Source organism: Hermetia illucens, chromosome 2 (assembly GCF_905115235.1).
Source record: "Hermetia illucens chromosome 2, iHerIll2.2.curated.20191125, whole genome shotgun sequence".
NCBI lineage: Eukaryota > Metazoa > Arthropoda > Insecta > Diptera > Stratiomyidae > Hermetia > Hermetia illucens.
In genome coordinates this window covers 43,448,869-43,473,083 of record NC_051850.1, presented here as the reverse complement: position 1 = coordinate 43,473,083, position 24,215 = coordinate 43,448,869, and the positions used below count along the sequence as shown (strand labels likewise).

Here is a 24,215-nt window from a genome sequence, read left to right as displayed (position 1 = left end):
GCGGGCATTGTTCCCCAGACACCCTGTACGGCTTGACGTAAACAGCGCGGAAAGCGTCGTGGATTGCCCCCTTTTCACAATGGGAGAACTCGAAGAAGCGGTTCTCACTATGAAAAACAGGAAGGCGCCAGGTCCTGATGGCATCCCGGCGGAAGTTTACAAACTGGTGTTCCGCCAACGGCCAGAATTGCTGCTCGAAGCGTTCAACGCGTGCTTGAAGGAGGGCATTTTTCCTTCTCGCTGGAAAGTGGCCAGACTCGCGTTGATCCGTAAGGGTAAATTAGATCCGGAGCTCCCGTCTGCATACCGACCGCTGTGTATGCTTGACACGGCCGGAAAAGTGCTCGAGAAGCTCATCAGGGGTAGACTCGCTGAAGCGATCCGTGCTGCCGGGGACTTATCCGCAAGGCAGTTCGGGTTTAGAACAAGGAAATCTACAGTGGATGCTGTTATGGAGGTCGTAGATGCATTTAATCGAGCCGGGGCACACAGCCGCCGATCTCGACGGATAGTGCTCCTCATAACGCTTGATGTCAGAAATGCCTTCAATTCCGTGAGATGGACAGATATGCTGGGCACACTAGAGAACTCCTTTCACGTGCCAAGCTATCTCTTGCGGATATTGAGGGATTATCTGAAAGACCGCTCCCTGTTCTATGAGACGCTAGAGGGCCAGAGGAGGATGGAAATCACGTCGGGAGTAGCGCAGGGATCCATCCTAGGGCCGGACCTCTGGAACGCTTCCTACGATAGTCTGCTGAGACTCGATATGCCTGAAGAGTCGCGCCTGGTCGGTTATGCAGACGACGTTGCGGCACTTGTTGCCGGACGCACTGTTGAACAGGCGCAAAGCAGACTTGGCATATTGATGCGACGGGTAAGCGGATGGATGACTGCTCACGGTTTCAACCTTGCGCTGGAAAAAACCGAAGTAGTCATCCTGACCAGAAGAAGAATCCCGACCTTGCGTCCCATATCGATCGGCGAGTTGACTATAGAGTCAAAACCAACGGTTAAATACCTTGGTTTAATGCTCGACTCGAAGATGAGCTTCTTCGAGCAAATCAAAGCAGCCGCGGACAGGGCTGCAGCAGGAGTCGCGGCCTTGAGTCGGCTAATGGCGAATGTCGGCGGCCCTATATCAACTAGGAGACGTCTCCTCATGGGAGCAACGCAGTCCGTCCTTCTCTACGGTGCGGAGGTATGGGCTGATGCCCTTGACAAGGAGGTGCATCGTAAACGCCTCGCTCAAGTGCAGAGGCGGGGAGCTTTGCGAATGGCGTCTGCTTATCGCACCGTTTCCGAACCGGCTGTGATGGTGATTGCGGGAGTGATCCCCGTTGCCCTCCTTGCCAAGGAGCGCAAAGCTATCTATCGCCGTAAGGGCGAAAACTTAAGAGAAGTGGTTGCCCGTGAAGAACGTCAACGCACCCTTAACGAGTGGCAACTTTCTTGGCAAAATGAGCCAAGGGGCAAGTGGACTGCGCGGCTCATCGACAAATTAGACCCGTGGTTGAACAGAAAGCACGGTGAGATTGATTACTTCCTTACCCAACTTCTAAGTGGGCATGGAGGTTTTCAGTCTTACCTGCACAGGGTTGGGAAGGCGCGATCTCCTGACTGTGTGTTCTGCAATAGAGTGGCGGATGACGCTGAACACACCTTTTTCTCTTGCGAGAGGTGGGACGGCCTCCGCCAGCAGCTTTATGCAGACACAGGGGAGCTCTCTCCAGACAACATTGTCAGAGAGATGCTGAAGAGCGCTGGCAGCTGGAATCGTATTGCGCATTATGTTCGGGCTCTTCTTACTACGAAGAAGATTGAACTCGACCGGCAGAGGGATCGGACGGTAAGGGGTTCCCTGAACTAACAACTCCCTTCCTCCCCTCCCCTCCCGTTGGTGAAAGGAATTCCCTGACTTGAAGGCTCCCAAAGCCGGGAGAGCGGGGGGGCTAGCCCGAAGTAATGTGTCAAACGGTTCCAGGCTAGTTCTCTGATGACGGGGATGTGTTTAGTTGGTAGTCCGCCAGCGTGCTGTTGCGGGAGTCCAACACTCTGTGCGTAAACGCATTCACCTACCCTACTCCCAAAAAAAAAAAAAAAAAAGGGCACACTACAGTACACCGTTGGAAGCAAAGTGTTCAGTATTTAAGCTAGTTACTATCTCAACTGGGTATAATATTCATTGAATTAAAAGCGATTAGTATTAATAAAGCTGAAATTCCCCCACCCCCTTATTCTCTGAAGCGCCTAAGTGCTACACGGCCGTTTAGACCTTACTGAGTATGTCCTTCTCGTTTCTCAAACTGGATTCGGAAAATTAAAACATATCGGAAGCAAGCCTAAATCTGGTGCCAGACTAATGTTAACAGCATCTGTAAGGTACGCTCTGGAGACCTAGGATCCGGTTGCAGATAATATACTGACTGCACATTCCAATGCAGAATGTGGATCACCTCAGAAGCGTAATGCGTTCGGTAATGCAACCACGGCTACTTCCGATATAGAAAAGAAAGAGGATTTTTATGACGTCCGTATAACTTGGTGGTTAGGGCATTAGGTTGTCATAATGGATGGTCGCGTTTCAGTCTTATCTATAGAATGAAGTGCTTTTGAAGGCCAATATTTTAATAGTTGGCTGCGCTAACAATTATTATTATTTACAATCTCAAAGAGAGTAACATGATCGGTCTCGTGAGGACACTTCACCCACACTTGCGTCATTATACTTTTGATTTCCGCAGGATTTTGGCTGCGAAATTCTCTTCATTATGGAGAAGAACGATGCATTCTTACGCACAGTTGAGGAAAGTGTTCCTAAAGATGACATTGTGATCCTAATGGGTGGTCTAAATGATGATCTGATGATGGACATCAGCATCCTTTAACTCTCTTTGTTCATTGACATGCGGATGATAGGTTCATTTCCTTGTATGCTACATATTTCCATTTTGCTTATCTAATCCTCTTCAACACCCCAATTCCCTATTTACCACTCCGACATTCACTTATTTTCGAATATTAATTCAAAAATGATCATTTCATTTTCCATTTTCACAAGTTCATATATTAAACCTTATCACCTTTTTGACTTCCCACAAAACCCCTCTAGTTCATGTAAACATTTCAATTTTTAAATTTAAAAAAACAGCTCTGAGGCAGGTAACCCTAAATCACGACGAAGGAAACTGTGCAACAACCCTGGTGAAAAAACTATGCCGCAGGTAATAGAAACAAGTCGGGAAACCGGAAGCTGGACGCTTCAAGTACGAAAGGTACGAAAGGACATATGCATATGTCCACTTTCGGGTGATATGGACATTGATAGTCTTCAATTTTCAAACAAGCAACAATTTCGACGTATTATAAATCGCACTATTAGTGCGATTTCCATCAAACTTGGTATGATCAAGCTCTACATTATAGCCTACATCACTGCAGAATTTCGTGCCGCTAGGATGAATTTAAGGGGAGTTTCCAGCCAATTAGAAAAAATTATAGTAATATACTATTATTAACTTTCTTTGAACAGATATCGGTATGAAAGGTATTTCGGAGCCAAGGCACCATATAGTGGCAGCCTCCTGACTTTTTTCAGATTTTTCGGTTTAGTAGTTTCTGAGAATGGCCCCCTTAAAGAAATGATCACTTTCAACCACCCGCACTCCCCACGTTTCCAAGAAATGTCAAAACTAAGACCGGCTTCGAAAAGTACTAATCGAGTGAACGTTCACAGTTCCCACCTTTCTACCAAATTTGGTGTCAATCGCTATAACCGTCTCCGAGAAAAATGCGTGTGACGGACAGACAGACAGACAGACAGACAGATGGTAAACGGATTTTAATAAGGTTTTGTGTAAACACAAACACGTGTTTACACAAAAGCTTAATAAAAAGGTGTGGGAAATATGGGTAAGATTAGTAAATTAATCATAACGTAATTAGTAGAGCTAAAAAGCTTCGATATAAATAGGGGTAGCTTAAGATAGGTTAACTTATTAGGTACTAGCACTGAAGAAGGGGTCACGTGGTCTCCGAAACAATTGTATGCGGGAAAAAAATAAAAATATTTACAGGATAAGGAAAAAACCTGGTTCTTTTTTCAACTTACAAAAAATAGACACTTCGAAAAACGTTTATTAGCCTTTGTTATTTTTGTGTAACCGTAATTCTAAATTATACTGCTTATTGCGAAATGCAATTCTGTTTCTGGCTAAAGCGAAATATTTTGCGTGCTTTGCCCGCACAGTTGTTGGCAGCCAACAGAGCCTATTTCAGCTTACAAAAACTATTCCACTCGCCATAGGGTCAAAGCTCTTACTGTACAAGGCTATGATCTTGTCAGTCCTTATGTATTCCTCGGAGACTTGAGTTCTCAGGAAGAAAGATCGTGAACGCTTGGTCCCGTTCAAGAGAAGAATCCTCCGAAAAATTTTTGGCCACACAATCGAAATCGATGAAGAGCAGGTGAATAGCACATCTAAACTCTGTGCTCTGTTGCAACATAAACGGTAGAGTGTTGATATGGTCAATCCGCATCGGAAATCAGCCCGCTTTCTGTCGATCAAGCTATCGAGATGTTCTTTGATGCGTTCCAGGATTATTTTAGCTATTATCTTTGCGACGGCAAGGAGCACATAGATAGCTCTCTAATTGTCACACTCAAAACGGATTCCCTTCTTTGGAATCTTAACGACGATCATTTTTTTCCACTCTCTGGGAAAGGTCTCGGATTCTCAAGGTTTCTGTACGATTGTAACGCTCTGCTAAAATTACCTCGGGAAACTAGGGACATCAAGGGACACTGTTTGTAGATTCTCTAAGGAGTGTAACCAAGCCACTGTAAATTTCTCTTATAAACTCACCCGTAAATGAATATTTTCACAAAAAGACGGGTATTATGTGTTGATAACTTTTTTATTAACTTTTCTAATATAATAACAATTGGTTTGTTATTTGTAAAAAAATAGAACTATTTTTCAGAACGTGCGGGTGGAAAAGTTAAAATTAATTTGAATGTATGTTAACGCTCTGGTGATTGTGAAAAATTAGCAAAAGATTATTTTGCTATTTCTGTTACGATCAACTATTGAAGCTTTTTCATCGGCCTCGAGGCTACCTACTCTCTTTCCAAACGCCGGCGCGCATCGCTCCGTTATATCCCCATGCATGTTCTTGGGCAGGGTCTAGTAGACTACGGCACCTAGGAGTATACTCAATATCAGATGCCATGCTGAAATACGGTTATAAGCTTGATCGGTATACTATGGTTAATAAGTAACTGAGGATATCTGAGTGGTTAGCGCGCAAGACTGTTGTACGGAAGATCGCGGTTCAAATCTCACTGGTGGCAGTGGGATTTGTATCGTGATTTGACGTCGGATGCCAGTCAACTCAGCTGTGAATGAATAATAATCTCGGGCGAGCGCAATATTACGGTATTGAATGAAGTGCTCTAACATACTTCAACGCTTTCATCTAATATGTATTGTTGCGCCAACGATTATTATTATAATAACTCAAAAAAAAATCACAACGATCGGAACCGTCAAAGCGCCAAAGTTCTTATTGAACATAATATTAACCCTGCCAGCCCTCATGCATTACTCGGAGAGGAAAGTCTATAAAGGGCAATATCTCCGGTAGAAAAAGGAAATGTGGAAGATCCTGCTATGCCAGACAGTTTTTAGGGATATGGTATTGGTGAACCTCGGCACAAAATAGGGAATTTCCTACTAAGGTAGGTCTAGACAGGATACCAGTTGTTGTGTCGTTGATGATGATAGTCATTAAAGGGGCACAATAGTTCTTTCAGGACAAGGTGAAACTTATTATTGGCGTAGCGAACTAATGAATCAGTAGTGTATTATCCGTTTGTCTATTCATGTGTATTCATTTGCAATTTTTACAGACGACTGCGAACCTCTGCCCTGGGAGCAGCGTGAACGAAGTACATAGTCAGCAGATGTAGTTCGCTCCCTTTTATTAATCTGCAAACACGTTATGGGTGCAAGTTATTTCCATGGGGAAAAACCGCCGAGTATTTCTGGCCAAAAGCCGGCATCAGCTAAAATAGTTTTTGTTTGCATTTGAGAGAGCTTCGAATCCGCCATTCACTTGATAGCGGAGCGGAACAATTCAGTCACGCTGCTCCCAGGGCAGAGGGGTGTGATAAGTTACCTCTTCCCTGGACGAAACAGTAGTCGTTTGTAAGAATTTCCTAACTTTAGACGTAAGCGGAACCAATGGGCTAGAAAAGTGAGAGGCAGTTTCCTTCCAATTGGTCGGGTCGTCATCAAATGGATGGCAGATTCTCTTGACCTCATGTTCGAAAGGTGGCTTATCTTTGTGTTTTGCTAGGGAAGAGCATTTTTTCACTTGGTTGTTTTTCCCATCCACCCAACATTTCTGAGGTACTTGTGTCAATTGTTTGTGAATGTCTCCAATACTTTATCATAAATATGAACATTTTGGTGCTTTTACTTTCCTAAACTTGGCATATTACACTAAAAACCTATTTATAAGGCTTTGATCAAGCCGTGAAATTCTGATTGCAAATAAAAATTCGTTTTCAGTGATAAATTAGAAAATCTATTCCAATAACATTATTTATATACAAAAAGTTTCAAGTAAATTGAAATTACACAGTTTCAGTGTCCATTTCCACTTCTTCGACGTCTTCTTCATTTCCATCATCTTCGCCATTCTCCTCTTGACCGTGCGATTCCCACCAGGAAAGGACGCCCAGACCAGATTCGTTTATTGCAGCCTAGAGTAAAAATTGATTCGTTATTTCAATGTGCGTTCATAGTCAAGAGCCACTTACTATTATCCTGTAGGGTGTCTTTACGTCTGCTGTTGTTTGGGATGCGGAAGTCGATGCGCTTTCAGCTTGATCCGGAGGACCAATAGGCGAACTTTCTTCGAATATTTCTCTCGATACACGAAATTTGATGGGTTCACCTGAAAATTATTATACGATCGCGTTTAATTGTTAATTATGAACTTCTAGACAAATTGAACGTGTAAATAAGTTCGAGACCGACACCTATAAAAATTGGTACAAACTGCAACGGGTTCCGAAAACTTTCTCTAAGCTTGACCTAATGGACATGTTTCTTAAATCCAAATTTTTCGAATAAAATTCCATTGTTCAAATCGCTAACATTTGAAGGAAGATGCAGAAATGAGTTCAATGAAAGGTAGAATTGAATTTGCATGCGAAGATCGCAGATAACTACTTTCATGCAACGAAAATAAGCTTCATCAGCTGCACTTGGAATGGTTTCAGAGGAAATAACACGTTCCCGTGATTGTCTATCGGCTTTTTATTTGCTTATTCAAAGGCATTTTACCTATATCCATGAAAAGGTCGTGCCCTTCGCCATTCTCCAAGGGATACTCCCACACCCAGGCCTGTTCCGCTTCCTCAAACCGCGAAGGATGTTGCAATGCAGTCGGTGGTATAAGGATGTCATCAAAAAAGCCTAACGTAACTGCAAGTGTTATAGTGTTTCAGTTAGTTTCCGTATTTTACGCAATTTCTGCAATCAAACTTACTATGCACTCCTTCACGACTGCAACTCCGTATTTTACCGGTTATGACGTCACCGACTGTTGGACGGAATACAATATACCGAAAAATCACTTCAGTGTGCGACGCCCCATCTCCCGGCAATATGATGGAATCACCAAGCTTGACAATATCTTTCAGGGCAATACACAGACCGACGTTTAAAAGTACCTAAATCCACAGAAACATGAGTTAGAATCGTAGCCATGATAATATTATCACATGCGAAACACCTTATTTGCTAATTTTCTATTGATTTCATCCCGGACTGCTTCCGACAGCTTCAGGTGGAATTGCTCCGGTGCAATTCGGATTGTATCCTTTAGCTCCGCTAGAACAAACATTCCGAACGCTTTTTCACCAGCAAATTGCTATCTAAACATATCTACTACGAAAGGAATGATTATAGTCTTCACGTTGTTGAGGAAATATTAAAATTAATCCACTTTGAAGCGGGATAAACACCGAGCGCGAGACTGTCAAATTTGTTTTGACAGCAGCTTGAAAACTCTCCACAGCATGCACGTGTTACTTGATTTGACGTTTTACGAGTGTTTAAAGTCTGCAGCACGGTCTTGGATTGTTAGTTCTTGAACGGTTATTCAGCTTTGCTAACATTTTTAAAGAGCTTGGAAGGATTTTAAATATAGGCCTGTTTGTGATTACTGTCCTTCTTCTAGAATCGAGCCATAATGAGTGTGCCGGCTCCCGGTCAGTTTAGCGATGCAGAGGAGGATGATCCAGTTTGTGATGAGGTGAGTGTAGTGCTCCAGGAAGTTAAATTTGGGAATTTCAGTGGCCCCGTTCGAAAGAATAGTTACAGAGTTTCCTGAGTAGGGGATTCAGTCTTTTTACTGCCAACCAGAAACTGACTGCGCTGAACCACCGTAAGTGGTGTTTCTAACGGTGGTGAAATGGCCTAGGTCTCGTGTTTTGAAGTTGTATTTGCAATTATTGTGCAATGCAAGGATTAAATTAGGAATTAAATTGTGCAAATAGTCAATTGTCTGCTGGATATTAGTTGTCAGGACTACCGCGATCAATTAAAGAAATTGAGTTGTGTAGGATTTCCTCACTCATTGAAATTAACCCTTCGCGAGTAGTGCATTTGCTAATGCACATCTTCCAATTATCTTTCCGCCGACCATCAAATTTTTTTGAAAACTTTATATAAATTTTGAGTACATTTCCAATACTTTCCGAAAAAATTTAAATATCAATATTTTGCGGTGGGAATTATATGATAGGGTCTTATACAAAATATTGTTCTATGCACTGAATGGGGTGGTAAATTCGCGAACTGCCATATACACTTAGCAGAAAAAGTCTGCGTACACCTCATCAACGGCGCAACAACCAGTATTGGGTCTAGGTTGGCCTTATTAAGGAACTCCAGACACGAATTCTATATCCCTAAAAGTTGTCTCGTGTTCTGACCATCGCTACATCTCAGGCAGGGTTTGGCTCGTCTTCTTTTTCTACCATAGGCTTTCCGGGCTAAATCATCCTCATCCATACGTATTAGGTGACCCGCCCACAGTAACCTGTTGAGCCGGATTTTATCCACGACCAGACGGTCGGAGTCTCGCTCATAGATTTCGTCGTTATGTAGGCTATGGAATCGTTCATCCTCAGTAGGGGCCAAAAATTCTTCGGAGGATTCTTCTCTCGAACGCGACTAAAAGTTTGCAATTTTTCTTGCTAAGAACCCAAGTTTCCGAGGAATACATGAGGACTGGCAAGATTATAGTCTTGTACAGTAACAGCTTTGACCCTATGGTGAGACGTTTCGAGCGGAACAGATTTTGTAAGCTGAAATAGGCTCTGTTGGCAGCGAACAACCGTGTGCGGATTTCGTCGTCATAGTTGTGAATTTCGACCCAAAGTTGTAGTCTCCTATCTTTATTCTTCTCGTTTGACCAGTGCGATTCGCTGCCACCATGTACTTCGTCTGCTTGATCTGGATGATGGTAGACATTTCGGGTTGTTCTTCCCATAATGTCAACATCGTCAGCGTAGGCCAGTAGTTGGGTGGATTTGAAGAGGATGGTGCCTCGCAAAGGTGTAGTGTGGAAGCGCCTTGTCGACTTAGGAAATACACCCACTTCCTTCCTAGCATGTCTAGCGACTACACTTTTGGCATGCGAGGCATTCTCTTGCCCAAGAGTTCACGACTTTGTTCACCATCATCATCATCAACGGCGGAACAACCGGTATCCGGTCTAAGCCTGTCTTAATAAGGAACTCCAGACATCCCGGTTTCGTGCCGAGGTCCACCAATTTAATATCCCTAAAAGCTGTCTGGCATCCTGACCTACGCCATTGCTCCATCTTAGGCAGGGTCTGCCTCGTCTTCTTTTTCTGCCATAGATATTGCCCCTATAGACTTTGCGGGCTGGATCATCCTCATCCATACGGATTAAGCAATCCATCCACCGTAACCTTTTAAGCCGGATTTTATCCACAACCTGACGGTCGTGGTATCGCTCATAGATTTCGTCGTTATGTAGGCTACGGAATCGTCCATCCTCATGTAGGGGGCGAAAAATTCTTCGGAGGATTCTTCTCTCGAACGTGGCCAAGAGTATTTATTCATGAAAGACCAGAAATAATTGTTGAAGACTAACTAGTTCGTTATCCGAATGCCGGGATTCGCAATATCGTGCACCGAAAGAAAAACTTCTTTACGAAAAGCGGATATATGGCCTAGGTCCCTTTTCAGGGATCTCGTAATGGATAAAGGAATGTGACGCAAGGATAGGGAACTCCTTGAACTTGTATTTGAAGGCCGGTTGCAGGATCTGAAGAACTGCGTCATATTTCTGAACCACAGCGATTGCCAAAAAATCGACTGCGGCTGGGATGTTGATCTCGGAGATCAGCGTCAGCGTCAGTTGTCTTTATCGGACACATGTTGAATGGCTGATCTGAACTGGCTAATGTAATCAAAGTTGACGGGCTTTTGCCATAAGGCAAAACTCAGAGACTTTTGGTTTGTGAACAAAGTGAACGTGATTGATTCACCCACCGCGGTTAGAAATGCATCTTGAATGTTAAACGAGTAGCGTCCACCTGTTGCTGCTTGATGGTTTCAAACGCTTGGACCGTTTCTGGAGACCACACAACTACTCGCGAATACTTGGTCTTAGGATCAGACATGATGACGTTAACTAATGCCTGGGAGTGAGCAGCTTTAGAAAGGATACGACGGTAGAATTTTACCATACCCAAGGACCTTCTATAGTCTTTGCAGCGGAAAGCTCGCGATCGCTTGCACCTTGTCTGGGTCGGGTTGAATATCGTCAGGGTGATGGAATGGCCTAGAAATTTAACCTGCTGCTTGAGAAATTTGCATTTGTGAACGTTGAGAATTAGGCCATTTTTAAGGAGACATTGAAAAATGCACTCGATATGTGCCAAATGCTCGGCCTCGTTGGAAGAAGCGACCAGAACGTTATCCAAGTAGACGAAATAGAAGTGCAAATTTCGTAGAACAGAGTGGGTGAATCTCTGGAAGATTTGCGCTACATTGCACAGACCGCCAGTCATCCTTATGCAATCGAAGAGTCTAAGAGATGTACAAATTGCTGTCTTTGGAATATCTTCGGGAGCTATAGGGATTTGATGGCAGGCCTTAACGAGATCCAAGATCGAGAAAACACGACAGTTTGTCAAATAATGTGTGTAATAGCAGGGGGGTGGTACATGACTGTATTCGTAAGTTATGATGGGTTTTGACTTCTATGCTTTTAATTCATTTATACTTTACATATTTTTTATACTGTATAATATATTGTAATTTAAATGTATTATTATTCTGTTAAGGGAAAGTCGCACCGCGTCCTTGAAGAACTATTGTGCCCCTTTTACTGGTTATAGTGTACCTGTTGATCATAGTATCTCAAGCAGGCCAGTAACCGTTAGGAACTTTAGTATGTTCCCCACTTCCAGAAGTTTCAGCTTTGCATCTGGTATTAAGTGTTCTCCCAGATGTATCGACCTACTTTGCACAAGTGCTGGACACTGTCCCAGGACGTGCATAGAGGTTTCGTCCTCCTCCTCACAGAACCTGCAGGCAGTGTCTGTAGATATCCCTAGCTTCCCTAGGTGGTAGTTCAGCCGACAATGACCAGTGAGAATTCCCACTATGATTCGGAGGTTCTTTTTGGTGAGGTTTAAGCAATCCTTTGTGCGCATGGGCTCGTATCCCCCAATAAGCACCCTGGACTGCTCCATCCCTGGTAGGCCCGCCCAATATAGTTCCCTAAACCGTTTTTCTTCGTTTCTTAGATTCATAGCCATGAAACCGTTTCCGATTCCACAGAAGGGTTCTGGCCCGTATAAAGGCATCCCTGCTCCCTTCTTGGCTAGTTCATCCGCTGCCTCATTGCCTTCCAACCCAGCATGGCCTGGAACCCAAAGTATCCAGACCTTGTTGGACGAGCCGAGTGTATTCAGTCTCTCAAGGCATTCCCATACCAGTTTAGAGTTCACCTGGTTGGACCTAAGTGCCTTGATCGCTGCTTGGCTATCGGTGAGAATAGCTATGTTCTGCCCCCTGTAGTTCCTTTGCAGATTAAAGGAGGCACATTTATCTATGGCGTAAATTTCCGCCTGGAATATGCTAGTGTACCTGCCCATTGGCTCAAAGTACATTTTCCTTGGACCAATGACACCGGCACCCGCTCCCTCTGCTGTGAGGGATCCGTCAGTGTACCAAGTAATCCGTATGCCGTATGTCGCAGCCACGCTTTCCCAGTTTGTCTTGTTACTCCAACGTGTTTCAAACTTCTTATCGAAGTGAAACCTCGTTGTCATGTTGTCCCTCGGTATCAGTAATTCGGGATACCGCCTAGAAAGGATATCAATCTTCCTTCGATTTAGGCAGCTCCCCGCCTCACTCATGCTACCGGCCATCCTGAATATTGATCTCCTTGCCTGCATCTGTATGTGCAGATGGAGAGGGGTTAATCCCAGAAGGACCTCCAGGGATGCCGTTGGGCATGTCCTCATTGCCCCACTGATACACACGCAAGCCAGCCTTTGGAGCTTATGTAATTCCCTGGCTTGTGTGCTGAGTTGGGTTCTTTCTGCCCAGATTACCGCTCCATAGGTAATCATTGGTCTTACTATTGCAGTATATATCCAAAGTAGTATCTTCGGGCTACAACCCCATTTTTTTCCTGCTATGGATCTGCAAGTCATCAGAGCCCTCGTGGCTTTCCGACAAGTGTTTCCGACATGTGTCTTCCAGAGTAATTTTTGGTCTAGCGTGATTCCCAAGTATTTGACCTCTGTTTCTCGTTTCACCTCCATATCATGTAATGTTATGGCTTTCAGGTGATCCAGCTTACGCCTCCTAGTGAATGGTACTATGGTGGTTTTGGTTGGGTTGATCCGCAGTCCCACCTTCCTGCACCAGGCACTAGTAACCCTTAATCCAGTTTGGATTCTATCACATAGGGTATCTTCATATTTGCCCCTACAGATTAGAACAATGTCGTCCGCGTAGCCCTGGACTTGTATTCCAGTATTAGTTAACACGTCCAGGAGTTCATCCACTACCATACTCCACATCAGCGGCGATAGTACTCCGCCCTGTGGACAGCCTTGATAATAGAATTTGTACCTGTTTGTACCTCTATTTGTCTGCTTTCTAGCATTTTGCCCATCCAGAGTGCCAGGGTGTTTCCCACTCCTTTGCGGCTCAGGGCATCCTGTATCTCTGTGTGCGATGTGTTGTCGAATGCTCCTTCGATATCCAAAAACGCGCACAGTGTAATTTCTTTTGTTTCTATGGCGTCCCGTAGTACCTCTGTCAGCTGATACAGAGCAGTTTCAGTTGACCTTCCTGCCCGGTAGGCGTGTTGACAGTGATGTAAGGGATTACGCTTTAGAACGTTAGTTCTAATATAGTTGTCTATGACCTTCTCCACCGTTTTGAATACGAACGATGTTAGGCAGATTGGTCTGAAAGATTTAGGGTGAAAAGGATCCTTTTTACCCGCCTTCGGAATAAAGACCACTTTTGCCCGTCTCCATGCCCTTGGTATGTAACCCAGTGCTATGCTCCCCCTTACCACCCTCAGAAGAGACTCTAAGATAATTCCTAGGCCTCTCTGGATAAGTGCTGGGAAAATGCCATCTGCTCCGGGAGATTTCATTGGTTGAAAGGTTCCCACTGCCCATCTTAGCCTAGCTTCTGAGCATACCTCTTTTGCTAGTTTCCAGCTCTCTTTCCTTCCCCTTTTATTCGTTGTTGGGGTGTCAGGCAGATTATTGTCGCCTGCCGCCGAGGGGTAGGACCCCGGGAAATGAGTTCTGAGAAGCAGGTGTACCCTGTCCTCCTCATTCTCGGTGAATGTCCCATCTTCCTTTTTCAAGCAGACAGAGGATATTCTCCCGTCTTTGGCTACAGCCTTGTACAGCCTGGTTGCTTCTGTGATCTGTTCAATCCCTTGACAGAATTCCCTAAAGCTGTTCCGTTTCGCTTCCCTGATGGCGTTGCTATACGCAGTCAGTGCATTTTTATACCTCCGCCAGTCCCCGGTTCGTTTTGCCCGGTTAAAGAGTTTTCGTACCTCCGTTCTCATTCTGGCTAAGTTTCTGTTCCACCATGGTACATCCCTTGATGACTTGACTGTCTTGGCCGGACAGCTGGCCTCATATGCGTCAATGACGATTGTGTTGAGGTCTTCCTCCACCGTTTCTAATTCGCTCCTGATGTCACCGCTCCCTTGAAGGTGGGCAATGTTGTTGCTCAGGTGCATTGTGTAGGATTCCCAATCCGTTCTCTTGGGATTCCTTATTATTCTTTTTATTTCGGAGTTACCCTCAATGTCGAATCTGATTATCCTGTGATATGACATTGAGGGTTCATCCGACACCCTCCAATTCCTGACCATCCCGTTCATTAGGGTATTTCCTAGAGTTATATCTAGTACCTCTTGTCTGGTGCTGGTCACAAATGTTGGAGTGTTCCCTACGTTGTATATTTCTAACTTATTACTAAGAATAAATTCGAGAAGGTACTCACCTCTACGACTAGTGTCACTGCTTCCCCACACTTCGTGGTGGGCGTTGGCATCGCAGCCGAGAAGAAGTGGTAACGCCCTCTCCTCGCAATACTCCGTCAGCTTTGCGACTTGTTCCGGTGGAGCCCGGCTCTCGTCTCCTGGGAAGTATCCCGATGCTACCACTACCTTTCGAGTGCTCCTCCCGGCTTCCAATGAGACTTGGATAGCCACAAGGTCCCCGGTTAAGAACTCTGAAAGACATATGTATTTTAGATTACGTTTGAGAATTATGCAAGCTCTTGGTTTTTCACAAGAGGAGTCCCAAATTACCTGCATGTCTCCTCCTTGCAGACCGCGAATCTGCCCCCGGTACACCCAGGGCTCCTGAACCAGCACTATTCCAATGTTCTCCTTGGAATTTGCCCTTGCAATCACTGCAGATGCAGCTTTCGCATGGTGGAGGTTTATCTGGGCTATCCTAGTGCTGGCCATTGGCTCCGTTATTGTTTGGAGCTCTTCTCCACTGTCGGAGTGTCACCCTCCTCCTCCGACATGGCGCTTTCCTGCGCGTCGCTGTCCACCCCGAGCCCTAGCAGTCCTAGGTCTAGGTCGTCCAGCTTCTGCTCTTCACTGGGCAGCAGGTCTATTTCCCTGGTTGATCCAGTTCTTTCCGCCTCTATGGCTTCCGCGACTTCTTCAGGGACCTCGGTAAGTTTTCCACCCGATGCCTCCTCCGAGGTCTCTTTCCTTGGCTTTTCCTTGTGCACATGCACGGGTATGTTGCCAAATCGGTAGTTGATATGACAACTCCGACGTTTAATTGCCTCTAGGGATCGGTCATCTACCCCGATCGTGAGGAGTTTACCCTTTCCCTCCACCTTGCTTCTGAAGACTCTCCATAGTCGAGTATGGAGATCTTCGTTCTGAGCAATTAGGAGTCTCATGAGGTCTTCTGTTACTATTGCCGCGGCCTTTGGGAGAAAAACTGTCACCATGTGGGCTCCTGGTATATCATCTCCAGCACATGTTGACAGTTCCACCCCTTCCCAGCCTGGCAATCTAGGAATTATGGTTCTGACCCATTCTGCGGTACCTTCCGTCGCGCAGTGCACCAGTATAAGGCCTGGTCGAAAGCGTATCCCGGTGAATACCAGTTTCGACGTCCAACCCTTGATCATCTGCTTGGCGACAAGTTCTTCAATGATTTCCTGTTCCTCCCGAGTGAGTATTTGCTCGGGAAACCTTTTTGGCAGTATGGCCAGTCGAATGCCCTTGACCGCACTAGCATAGCTAATGCCGGGCTTCCTGGGTCCTGCCTTCACTCCTGACCTGCCCGGGTTTTCTCCTCCCGTGGGTTGGGAGCATTCCCTTCATGCGGGCTGATCTCTGCTGCTCCCCGCTTTCTCGGCTCCGGTAGAGATGGCTTAGGTCTGTCCTGAGCCTTCTTAAGGGCCTCTTCTGGTTTCAGGCCTTCCTTCAGATAGCGCAGGTACCATTTAACCCCGGCGCCACTGAGACCTGTCTCCTTCCTGACGTCTGTTATATTTATCTCAGACGTGCTTTTGCTGGTCCCTGCTCTTTGAGCAGTGGTGTTCGTTGGCTGTAGTCCATGCAGTATACCAATGCTCACCTTGGATCCACTGCTTGACGTCCCAACTTCTCCCTTCTTGGGTGTAGTCACCTGGCTTTCAGTAATTTGGAGACGTGCCTCCGCCTGATTAACCAGTTTTGGTGCGGTACGGGGCCCCGCTTTTTTGGTTTTTGTTTTTTTTTTCCAGTTTTGTACTCATTTGATTCCCACGAGTATGGGGGTTAAGAGGTCAGCCGTGCTATAGCCCCCCGTAGCACGGTAAGATCTAACTTATTCACTGAGGCGACCAGGTATCAGTGAGGCTCCGTTCGAATACAGTCAGTTACCCCCGACTGCAAACTATCCAATGGGCACGGTTCGCATGACACCCTGGATTGGGGGAGGTGTTTTTCGACTCCCCAGTCTAGATCCGTAGCGTTTTGTTAATAGTAGGGTCACCTCGTACAGGGTGTGGCTATCACCACTCACTAACGGTCTTGGTAGACGAGAGGCTTGGCCCCTGAAAAGGCACACACCGTCCCAGAGGAGAGACAACTCATCCTTAGAGAAAGATAGGTTGGCCTCAGGGAGCTATGTTCCGCATCAGTCTATCCTGCAGTACACTGCTTGACCCCAATTTAAATGTAAGATATGCGCGAGTAAATTAATGACCGCATTGAAATCTGCAAACATTATTCCACGTCCATGTAAATTGCAACCTAGGCAGATCAATGTTCGAACATTTTTTCCCTCAAAATAGCAAGGTGTATTGTACGCGGTTTATGATAATCAACATTCTTCATTATTTTCGCATATGTCTTACTATGCACAAAATTTGTATTTAAACTGATGGAGGAAAATAACAGTTCAGTTCGATCGGAAATAAGCCACCTTTTTCTTGTTCTCTAGTGCTAGAGACGATCGAGTTTGGTACCTGAGTTGGTGTATCACCAAATCAAGAATCCTTTCCCCATTGGTGTTTCACCAAAGGATCAACAGTTATTAACTACATCGGTTGGTTGGTATTTCACCAAACAACATTTCGGAAGAAAATTGCGGCAAAAGAGTCGCAACATTATCTGGTGACCCCGACGTGATACGGTGAAATGGATTTGTGGATCCAGAAGCAGGAAGCGATTGGGAAGCAGATAGAGTCGCTCGTGTCCAACTACCGGAAAGATGGAGGCTTGGAGACGATCAAACCCATCCATACTTTGCAAAGCGGTGCTGGGCTGCAGAAACAGGTCAGACGACAACAGTCAGTCATAGGACCATTAAAACGAGTGCTTCAAAATGCGCTTCTGGTGGAGCAATCCCGACAATACTATGAGTTGCAGGGCACAACCATTCACCGCTATTGGGATCAGATCGAAGAGAACCACAACAACATCTGGGAGGCATCAGAAGATCCAGCGGCAACAGGATACAATTTTGAGGCCTATATTCAGCTAGAGCAGCAAGTCCAAAATACGCTCGTTATGATAGCAGAGACAATTGATTCATTATCAACACAGCGGCCTGCTGCTACCAGTAATGTAAGGACCCATTTACCGAGAATTACTGTGCCCAAGTTCGAAGGAGATTATTTACAATGGCAGCAGTTCTTCGACCTGTTCACCCAGATGGTGGATAATCAGCCAGTTGCACCATGTGAAAAGATGTGGCACGTGAAAATGAGTCTTGGAGGCGAAGCGGAACGTTTAATACAACATTTAGCTTTGTCGAATTTAAACTACGCAGCGGTTTGGAAAATATTGCAAGACCGATACAACAATCCTCGGTTTCTAGTGGCAGCCTTCCTCAACAAAATTCTGGGCCAACCATCAGATGCAACATCAGCCGCAACTCTACAATCATTGCATGACACCACACAAGAGCGTCTTCATGGGCTGAAAAATTTGGAGTTGCGGTGGACACCTGGGATCCATTGCTCCTACACATAGTACTCAGGAAATTGGATAAAACGATCCTCATATTGTACGAGCAGTCGTTGGCAAATTCTAAACAGTTGTAATCACTGGCCGAGTTTCTGCAATTCCTAGAAACTCGTTTTCAGTCGCTGGAAGCGCTGGATGCCAGGAATATTAAAGCGGAGGAGAACAACAAGAAGCTACCAAGACTTGACGGCAGCCTCCCATAAGCCACCAAAATGTGATGCTCTGGGAGGGATAAAATGAACAGCAAAAAGAAGCTACCAAGAACAACGATGTCAGTCATTACCGTTAGCGTAGGTTGTACAATGTGTAAAGAGGCGCATCAACTCTTTGCATGCAGCGATTTTTTGCGCTTGTCACTCACGGATTGTTTTCATCATCTCTGGAAACACAAGCTCTGCATCAATTTTTTGAAAGGTGGTCATTTTGCATCATCTTGCTCTTCGAGAAGGTGCATGAAGTGCTCCAAGAAACACAGCACGGTGGTTCGCTTTAAGCCCTGGGAAGAAATATCATCGGACGACCAAACGCAGGATCTTGAGAAAATTACCTCGAGTCGAAAGCTTTCTAAGGCGGCAAGAGAGAAGGCTACATTAGTGGCGGTTAGCAACGACGGCGATGCACTTGACTGTTACGTATTCCTTAGCACAGCATTAGTTAATGTAAAAGGATCCGATGGAACTACAGTCAGCTGTCGAGTGATCTTAGATTCTGGCTCACAAGTCAACATCGTATGAGAAAGACTGAACCGAGACGAGTCGATATGCTAATAGGAGCAGAATTCTACCATGAGATTTTGTGCGTTGGACAAATCAAACTAGGGAAGAACTTGTCGCTGCTGTAGAACACGTTACTTGGATGGATAGTTACGGAAAAGCTGACTGAAGGATCATCTGCACGATGGAAGAACTTCTAGAGCGCAGTATTGAGAGATTTTGGCAGATCGAGCAGCTACCAGAGGCCTCTACGGCACAGACGCCTGCGGAGCAACTACTTATGGTTCTATGGGCCTATGGGCCATTATTCTTACATGGGCAAGAAGCATTGTGGCCTTCATGTTTCAAGGCGAACACAAACGGGGACGAAGCAAAGGGGAAGAAGGAAGAAATCAGCTTGCCCAGTGAACCATGTCTAGAACACGACAGTTGGGAACCACAGAACAAAATCGAACATTCGAATCCGTTTCGAAAGCTTCAAAGGGTGACAGCATATTGCTTCCGTTCATAAAGCTTTTAAGAAATAAGGATGGCAAAACTGAACCTTCAAAAAGCACTCGGACAGGTTCAAGGTTGGTGGTAAACAATAAACCATTGACTCCATAAGAATTGGATGCAACTTTATGGGCTATAGTGAAGGCAATCCAGCAGCAAAATCTCGAGGGTGACATAACTCATTTAAGACAACACAAGGAAGTTGACAAGAAAAGTGCTCTTCTGGGACTGTCAGTATTCCTGGACGAGGAAGGTTTCTTACGAGTAGGAGGAAGGTTAGAAGCATCCAATATTTCGTTCGAAACCAAGCATCCCGCATTTCTACCTTACGCCTCTTTCGTGAAAATGGTGATGACCGATTTGCACGTAAAGAATATGCACATAAGGCCTCAGGGCCTACTGGCAATAACAAGACAACCGTTCTGGCCTATAAAGGGGAAAAATATAGCGCGAGCTATTGTACAACAGTGCACCTATTTTATAAAAGCAAGGTCAAAGATGTATACGCAGATGATGGGTAATTTACCACCCCATCGAGTTCAACTAGCGCGTCCTTTCATCAATTGTGGAGTCGACTTCTGTGGCCCCATCTGGATTCACTATCGTTTACGGGGAAGTCGTCCACAGAAAAGTTATTTAGCATTATTCTGTTGCTTTAGCACCAAGGCTGTTCATCTTGAAGTTGTTAGCGATTTGTCCACGGACGCTTTTCTTGGTGCTCTTAAAAGGTTCATTGGACGGCGCGGACATTGTCAGAACCTTTACTGTGATAATGCCATTAATTTCGTAGAAGCGAAGCGTCAATTAACGGAACTGATCTCAACGATACATTCTCAAGACGCACAGGAGAGGATTATAAAGGAATGCAGTGCAGGGCAAATTAGTTTCCATTTTATCCCTCCCAAAGCACCACATTTTGTTGGCTTATGGGAGACTACCGTCAAGTCGGCGAAGCATCTGCTGCAACAAAATCGTCCACTACTGATTGAGCCATCAGAGCCACTTCTAACCCATATTGCTGGAGTTATTCAAGAATCCAAACACCTTTTACATCATATTCGGAAATACTAAATGGCTTTCAAATGAAAAACATACACAGGCAGAACAAGATCTGCCGGGTTCAGCTAGTAAATTATAAATATAACTGAATTGGTGTTCATTTTTTTCTGGTTTCCTTCATTAAAGGCTCGTTTAAAGGGAAGTCGCACCGCGGCCTTAAAGAACTATTGTGCCCAACTTCTAGGTTAATTGTCGTTGTGAGAAGGTCATTACTAATGATTTTATTGTATTAAAATCTATGGATGGGTCTTAAAATGAATTACTTATGCTTCGGATATTTTTCTGGCTTAGTATATTTGGCAGGCTATTTTTGCTGATTGTATGAATGTTCCAAAGGAAGCTTCTTCTTATTCTTCAGCCTTTGTCCCATTCACAAGCGGGTTCGGTTCGTCATTTGACTCTATCAAACGCCTGATTGGGATGCAATCGCACCCTTGCTTCGGCCTTTTGGTTACTCCATCGACTTCGATGTTCAGGCCAATCTTGGCAAGTGAATTCTCATTAGCGCGAATTACGTGACTACACCCTCGAAGACCTCTCCCTCGCAATTTTCCCGCGATCGGTGCAATTTCATATCGATCGCGGATATCGTCATTGCGGATGTGATCCAAACGTGTCACGCCAGTAGTGCAACGCAACATCTTCGTCTCCATTACCGCAATACTTTCGTTTGGTCTTTTATAGCCCAAAGGAAGCTAATGTTTGCTTTCTTTGCAGCTGCAGATTAATGAGTCGCTGAAACATCTAACCCTCAAACATCAAATTTTCACTGGCTTGAAAGACACTTCTGATAACGAGCAGGAGGATTATTCCAATGACGAAGCCGATGAGGACGAGTACGTCCCCGATGATGAGAATACATATGATGATTACGATGAAGGCTACGCTGGTTACCAGAAACACAACCAAACGCAAGTTGGTCACTCTGGTAATTTGCATCCAAACGCTCAAAAGTCCAGTAATAAAGTATCCAGCTATCAGCCAAGCGATAAACTGTTTAAAAAGTACACAAACCGTATAAACGTAGAAAAATACGATCCTCAGAAGAACATGTCAGATCAGGCAGCAAACCGCTTGGTTACGTTTAATCGACGCCAGGAAGCAGAAAGGGTTCGAGTACGTGACAAGCATGATCGTGCTACCGCCGAACAAGTTATGGATCCGAGGACTAGAATGATTCTTTTCAAATTGTTGAACCGTGGATTCATTAATGAGATCAATGGTTGCATATCAACTGGGAAGGAAGCGAATGTGTACCATGCAACGGGAAAAGATGACGAGGAATATGCTGTGAAGATTTATAAGACGTCGATTTTGGTTTTCAAAGATCGTGATAAGTATGTTTCTGGCGAATTTCGATTTCGCCATGGATATTGTCGTCACAATCCTAGGAAGATGGTGAGAACTTGGGCTGAGAAGGAAATGAGGAATTTAGTGAGACTGAAGAATGCAGGTAAAGATTATAATATAACTAGGATCAGTTTTGTTTTGAGTTGGTTCTAAATTTTACTCTCTCCATAGGAATTCCAGTTCCAGACCCAATACTCCTTCGTAGTCATGTACTTCTCATGAGTTTCTGTGGTAAAAATGGTTGGCCTGCATCTAAACTAAAAGATGTGGAATTAACCACATCGAAAGCTCGCGAATTATATCGCGATTGCGTCGTAATTATGTGGAAAATGTACAACAAATCTAAATTAGTGCATGCAGATCTGTCTGAGTTTAATATACTTCTACATGAAGGCCAATTGGTGATCATCGATGTGAGTCAATCAGTTGAACATGATCATCCTCACGCCTTTGAGTTCTTACGAAAAGATTGTACAAATATATCTGAGTTCTTCCGTAAAAATGGTGTCGCCACTATGACAGTAAAGGAATTGTTTGACTTCATCACTGATCCAACTGTTACAGAAGAAAACATGGATGAATATCTGGAAACAATTGCTGAAAAGATAAAAGATAGAGATCTAGATGCTTTGACGGCACAGGAAAAAATAGACGAAGAAGTGTTCAAGCAGTCATACATACCGAAGCGATTAGATGAGGTGCGTAAAAGTAACATTTTATGTCTTTGATCTTCAGAATATTTCCCCGAAATTGTTTTAAAATTTGAGATACATAAAATTATTCGTTCTTAGGTTGTGCATTTTGAACGTGATATAAAAAAAGCACAAACTGGACTCGGCGAGGAATTAGTATATAAAAAAGTTGCGGGCTTAAATGCAGACTTACAAGTTCAAGTAAAACCAGATTTACTCGGTCAGAAACAGAATGAAGATGGCAATGAAGAGAGTGGGGGTGAATCAGATAGCAGCGAAGGCAGTGAGGACGACGATGATGATGATTCTGAAGACGAGGCATCGGGTAAGTTTAAAAACTCAGCACGACCAAGAGATGAATCACCGGAGAGTAAGAAAGCGAGAAAGAAAGCTGTTAAAGATGCTAAAGCCGAAAAGCGTAAAGTCAAAGTGAAAAAACATGTAAAAAAGCGAAAAGAGAAAATGAGTGTAAGCGGCAAGAAAAAATAAGTTAAATGAGTTAAAATTATTACATATTTTTTACACACATTGTATATATAGCGGAATGGAATATAATGGAAAACAAGAATCCAAACGGAATATCCCTTTTCGAAGTTTTGTAGAAACTTGGTTTTGTTCTTTAGTGTGGTCTGGTTATTTTTGTTGTTTCGGAGGACCGTATCAGGCGGTTTTGGAAATATCAGTTTTGAATTTCAGATAAATCATAAACTATGCCGGAATCCGTAGTATCCGTACCCAAGAATGGCAATAGGTTTTGACACCGCAAAGGGCATATTAAAGGCGACCACACTTCATGTAACAGACGTTGGAGTGTGGATGCTGATAAGAAAGCGGTCCATCATCTTTTTAAAGAAAGTAAATACATCCTGGGAAAATGTGCAGTTTTAATTGCGAGACAAAATCGCATAACAACATTGAAGGATTTTTTTTCAATAAATAGAAGGTGAAGGGTTTGATTGAGTTAAAATTTTAGAAGGAGGGCAGGATAAAACTAGATAATCTGTATACATAACTAAAGATTCCGCAGGTTTAATTAAGTCCTTGCAAAGAATTCAGAGAGAATAGATTTTGTCTATCAATGGAATAAGTAAAAGAAGTTGGGTTGGATTTAGTCAATTGAGTCTGCTCAAAATTTCTTCAAGTCCGGTATATGCGTACTTGCATTTTTAACAACAGTCAACTGGTATCATCATCATCAACGGCGCTACAACCGGTATCAGGTCTAGGCCTGCCTTAATAAGGAACTCCATATACCCCGGTTTGACGCCGAGGTCCATCAATTCGATGTCCCTGCCTGGCGTCCTGACCTACGTTCCTCCAGATAATGCCATTATAGACTTTCCGGGCTGGATCATCCTCATCTATACGGATTAAGCATCCCGCCCACCGCAACCTATTGTTGGGTGGACTTGAAGAGATGGATCAGTGGTAGCAGCATTTGTCCGTCGTTTTCAGTTGGCGGGACCTCCAATTCGTCGATATTTTGGTTGTTGAGTAGTTCATCAAAATACTCAACCCATCGCTCCAATATACTCATTCTGTCGGAAATCAGATTTCCCTCTTTGTCTCGGCAGGATGAGCATCGAGGTGTGTAGGGCTTCATCCTGCTGACTTGTTAGCAAAACTTGTTGGTTCTCCCAGGCCTCGCCTGTGAAATCGTTTCTCCGCTCGACGAAGTTCGTGATAAGTCTGCGCGTGCCGCGTTCTTTAAGATTGCAATATTACTCGGTATGCGGCATTCTTCCGTTCGGTTGCTAGCTTACATTCATCGTCAAACCAGCCGTTCCGACTTTTCTTGCGGCTGGGGCCA

General features: G+C 44.4%; 2 protein-coding genes across 2 annotated transcripts; one reads left to right on the top strand and one right to left on the bottom strand.

Moving 5' to 3' along the window:
- Positions 1-6,568: 6,568 nt before the first annotated feature.
- LOC119649647 (DNA-directed RNA polymerase III subunit RPC8) lies at positions 6,569-8,052 on the bottom strand. Its single transcript, XM_038051902.1, has 5 exons — positions 7,807-8,052; positions 7,561-7,744; positions 7,356-7,496; positions 6,827-6,963; positions 6,569-6,769 (listed from the first exon to the last, which is right to left on the bottom strand). The coding sequence occupies exons 1-5, from the start codon at positions 7,915-7,917 to the stop codon at positions 6,641-6,643; spliced, it is 702 nt and encodes a 233-aa protein (XP_037907830.1). The 5' UTR covers positions 7,918-8,052; the 3' UTR covers positions 6,569-6,640.
- Positions 8,053-8,127: 75 nt separating this feature from the next.
- LOC119649646 (serine/threonine-protein kinase RIO1) lies at positions 8,128-22,984 on the top strand. The gene is made up of 4 exons (XM_038051901.1): positions 8,128-8,328; positions 21,081-21,816; positions 21,885-22,411; positions 22,505-22,984. The coding sequence occupies exons 1-4, from the start codon at positions 8,266-8,268 to the stop codon at positions 22,892-22,894; spliced, it is 1,716 nt and encodes a 571-aa protein (XP_037907829.1). The 5' UTR covers positions 8,128-8,265; the 3' UTR covers positions 22,895-22,984.
- The last annotated feature ends 1,231 nt before the right edge of the window (positions 22,985-24,215 follow it).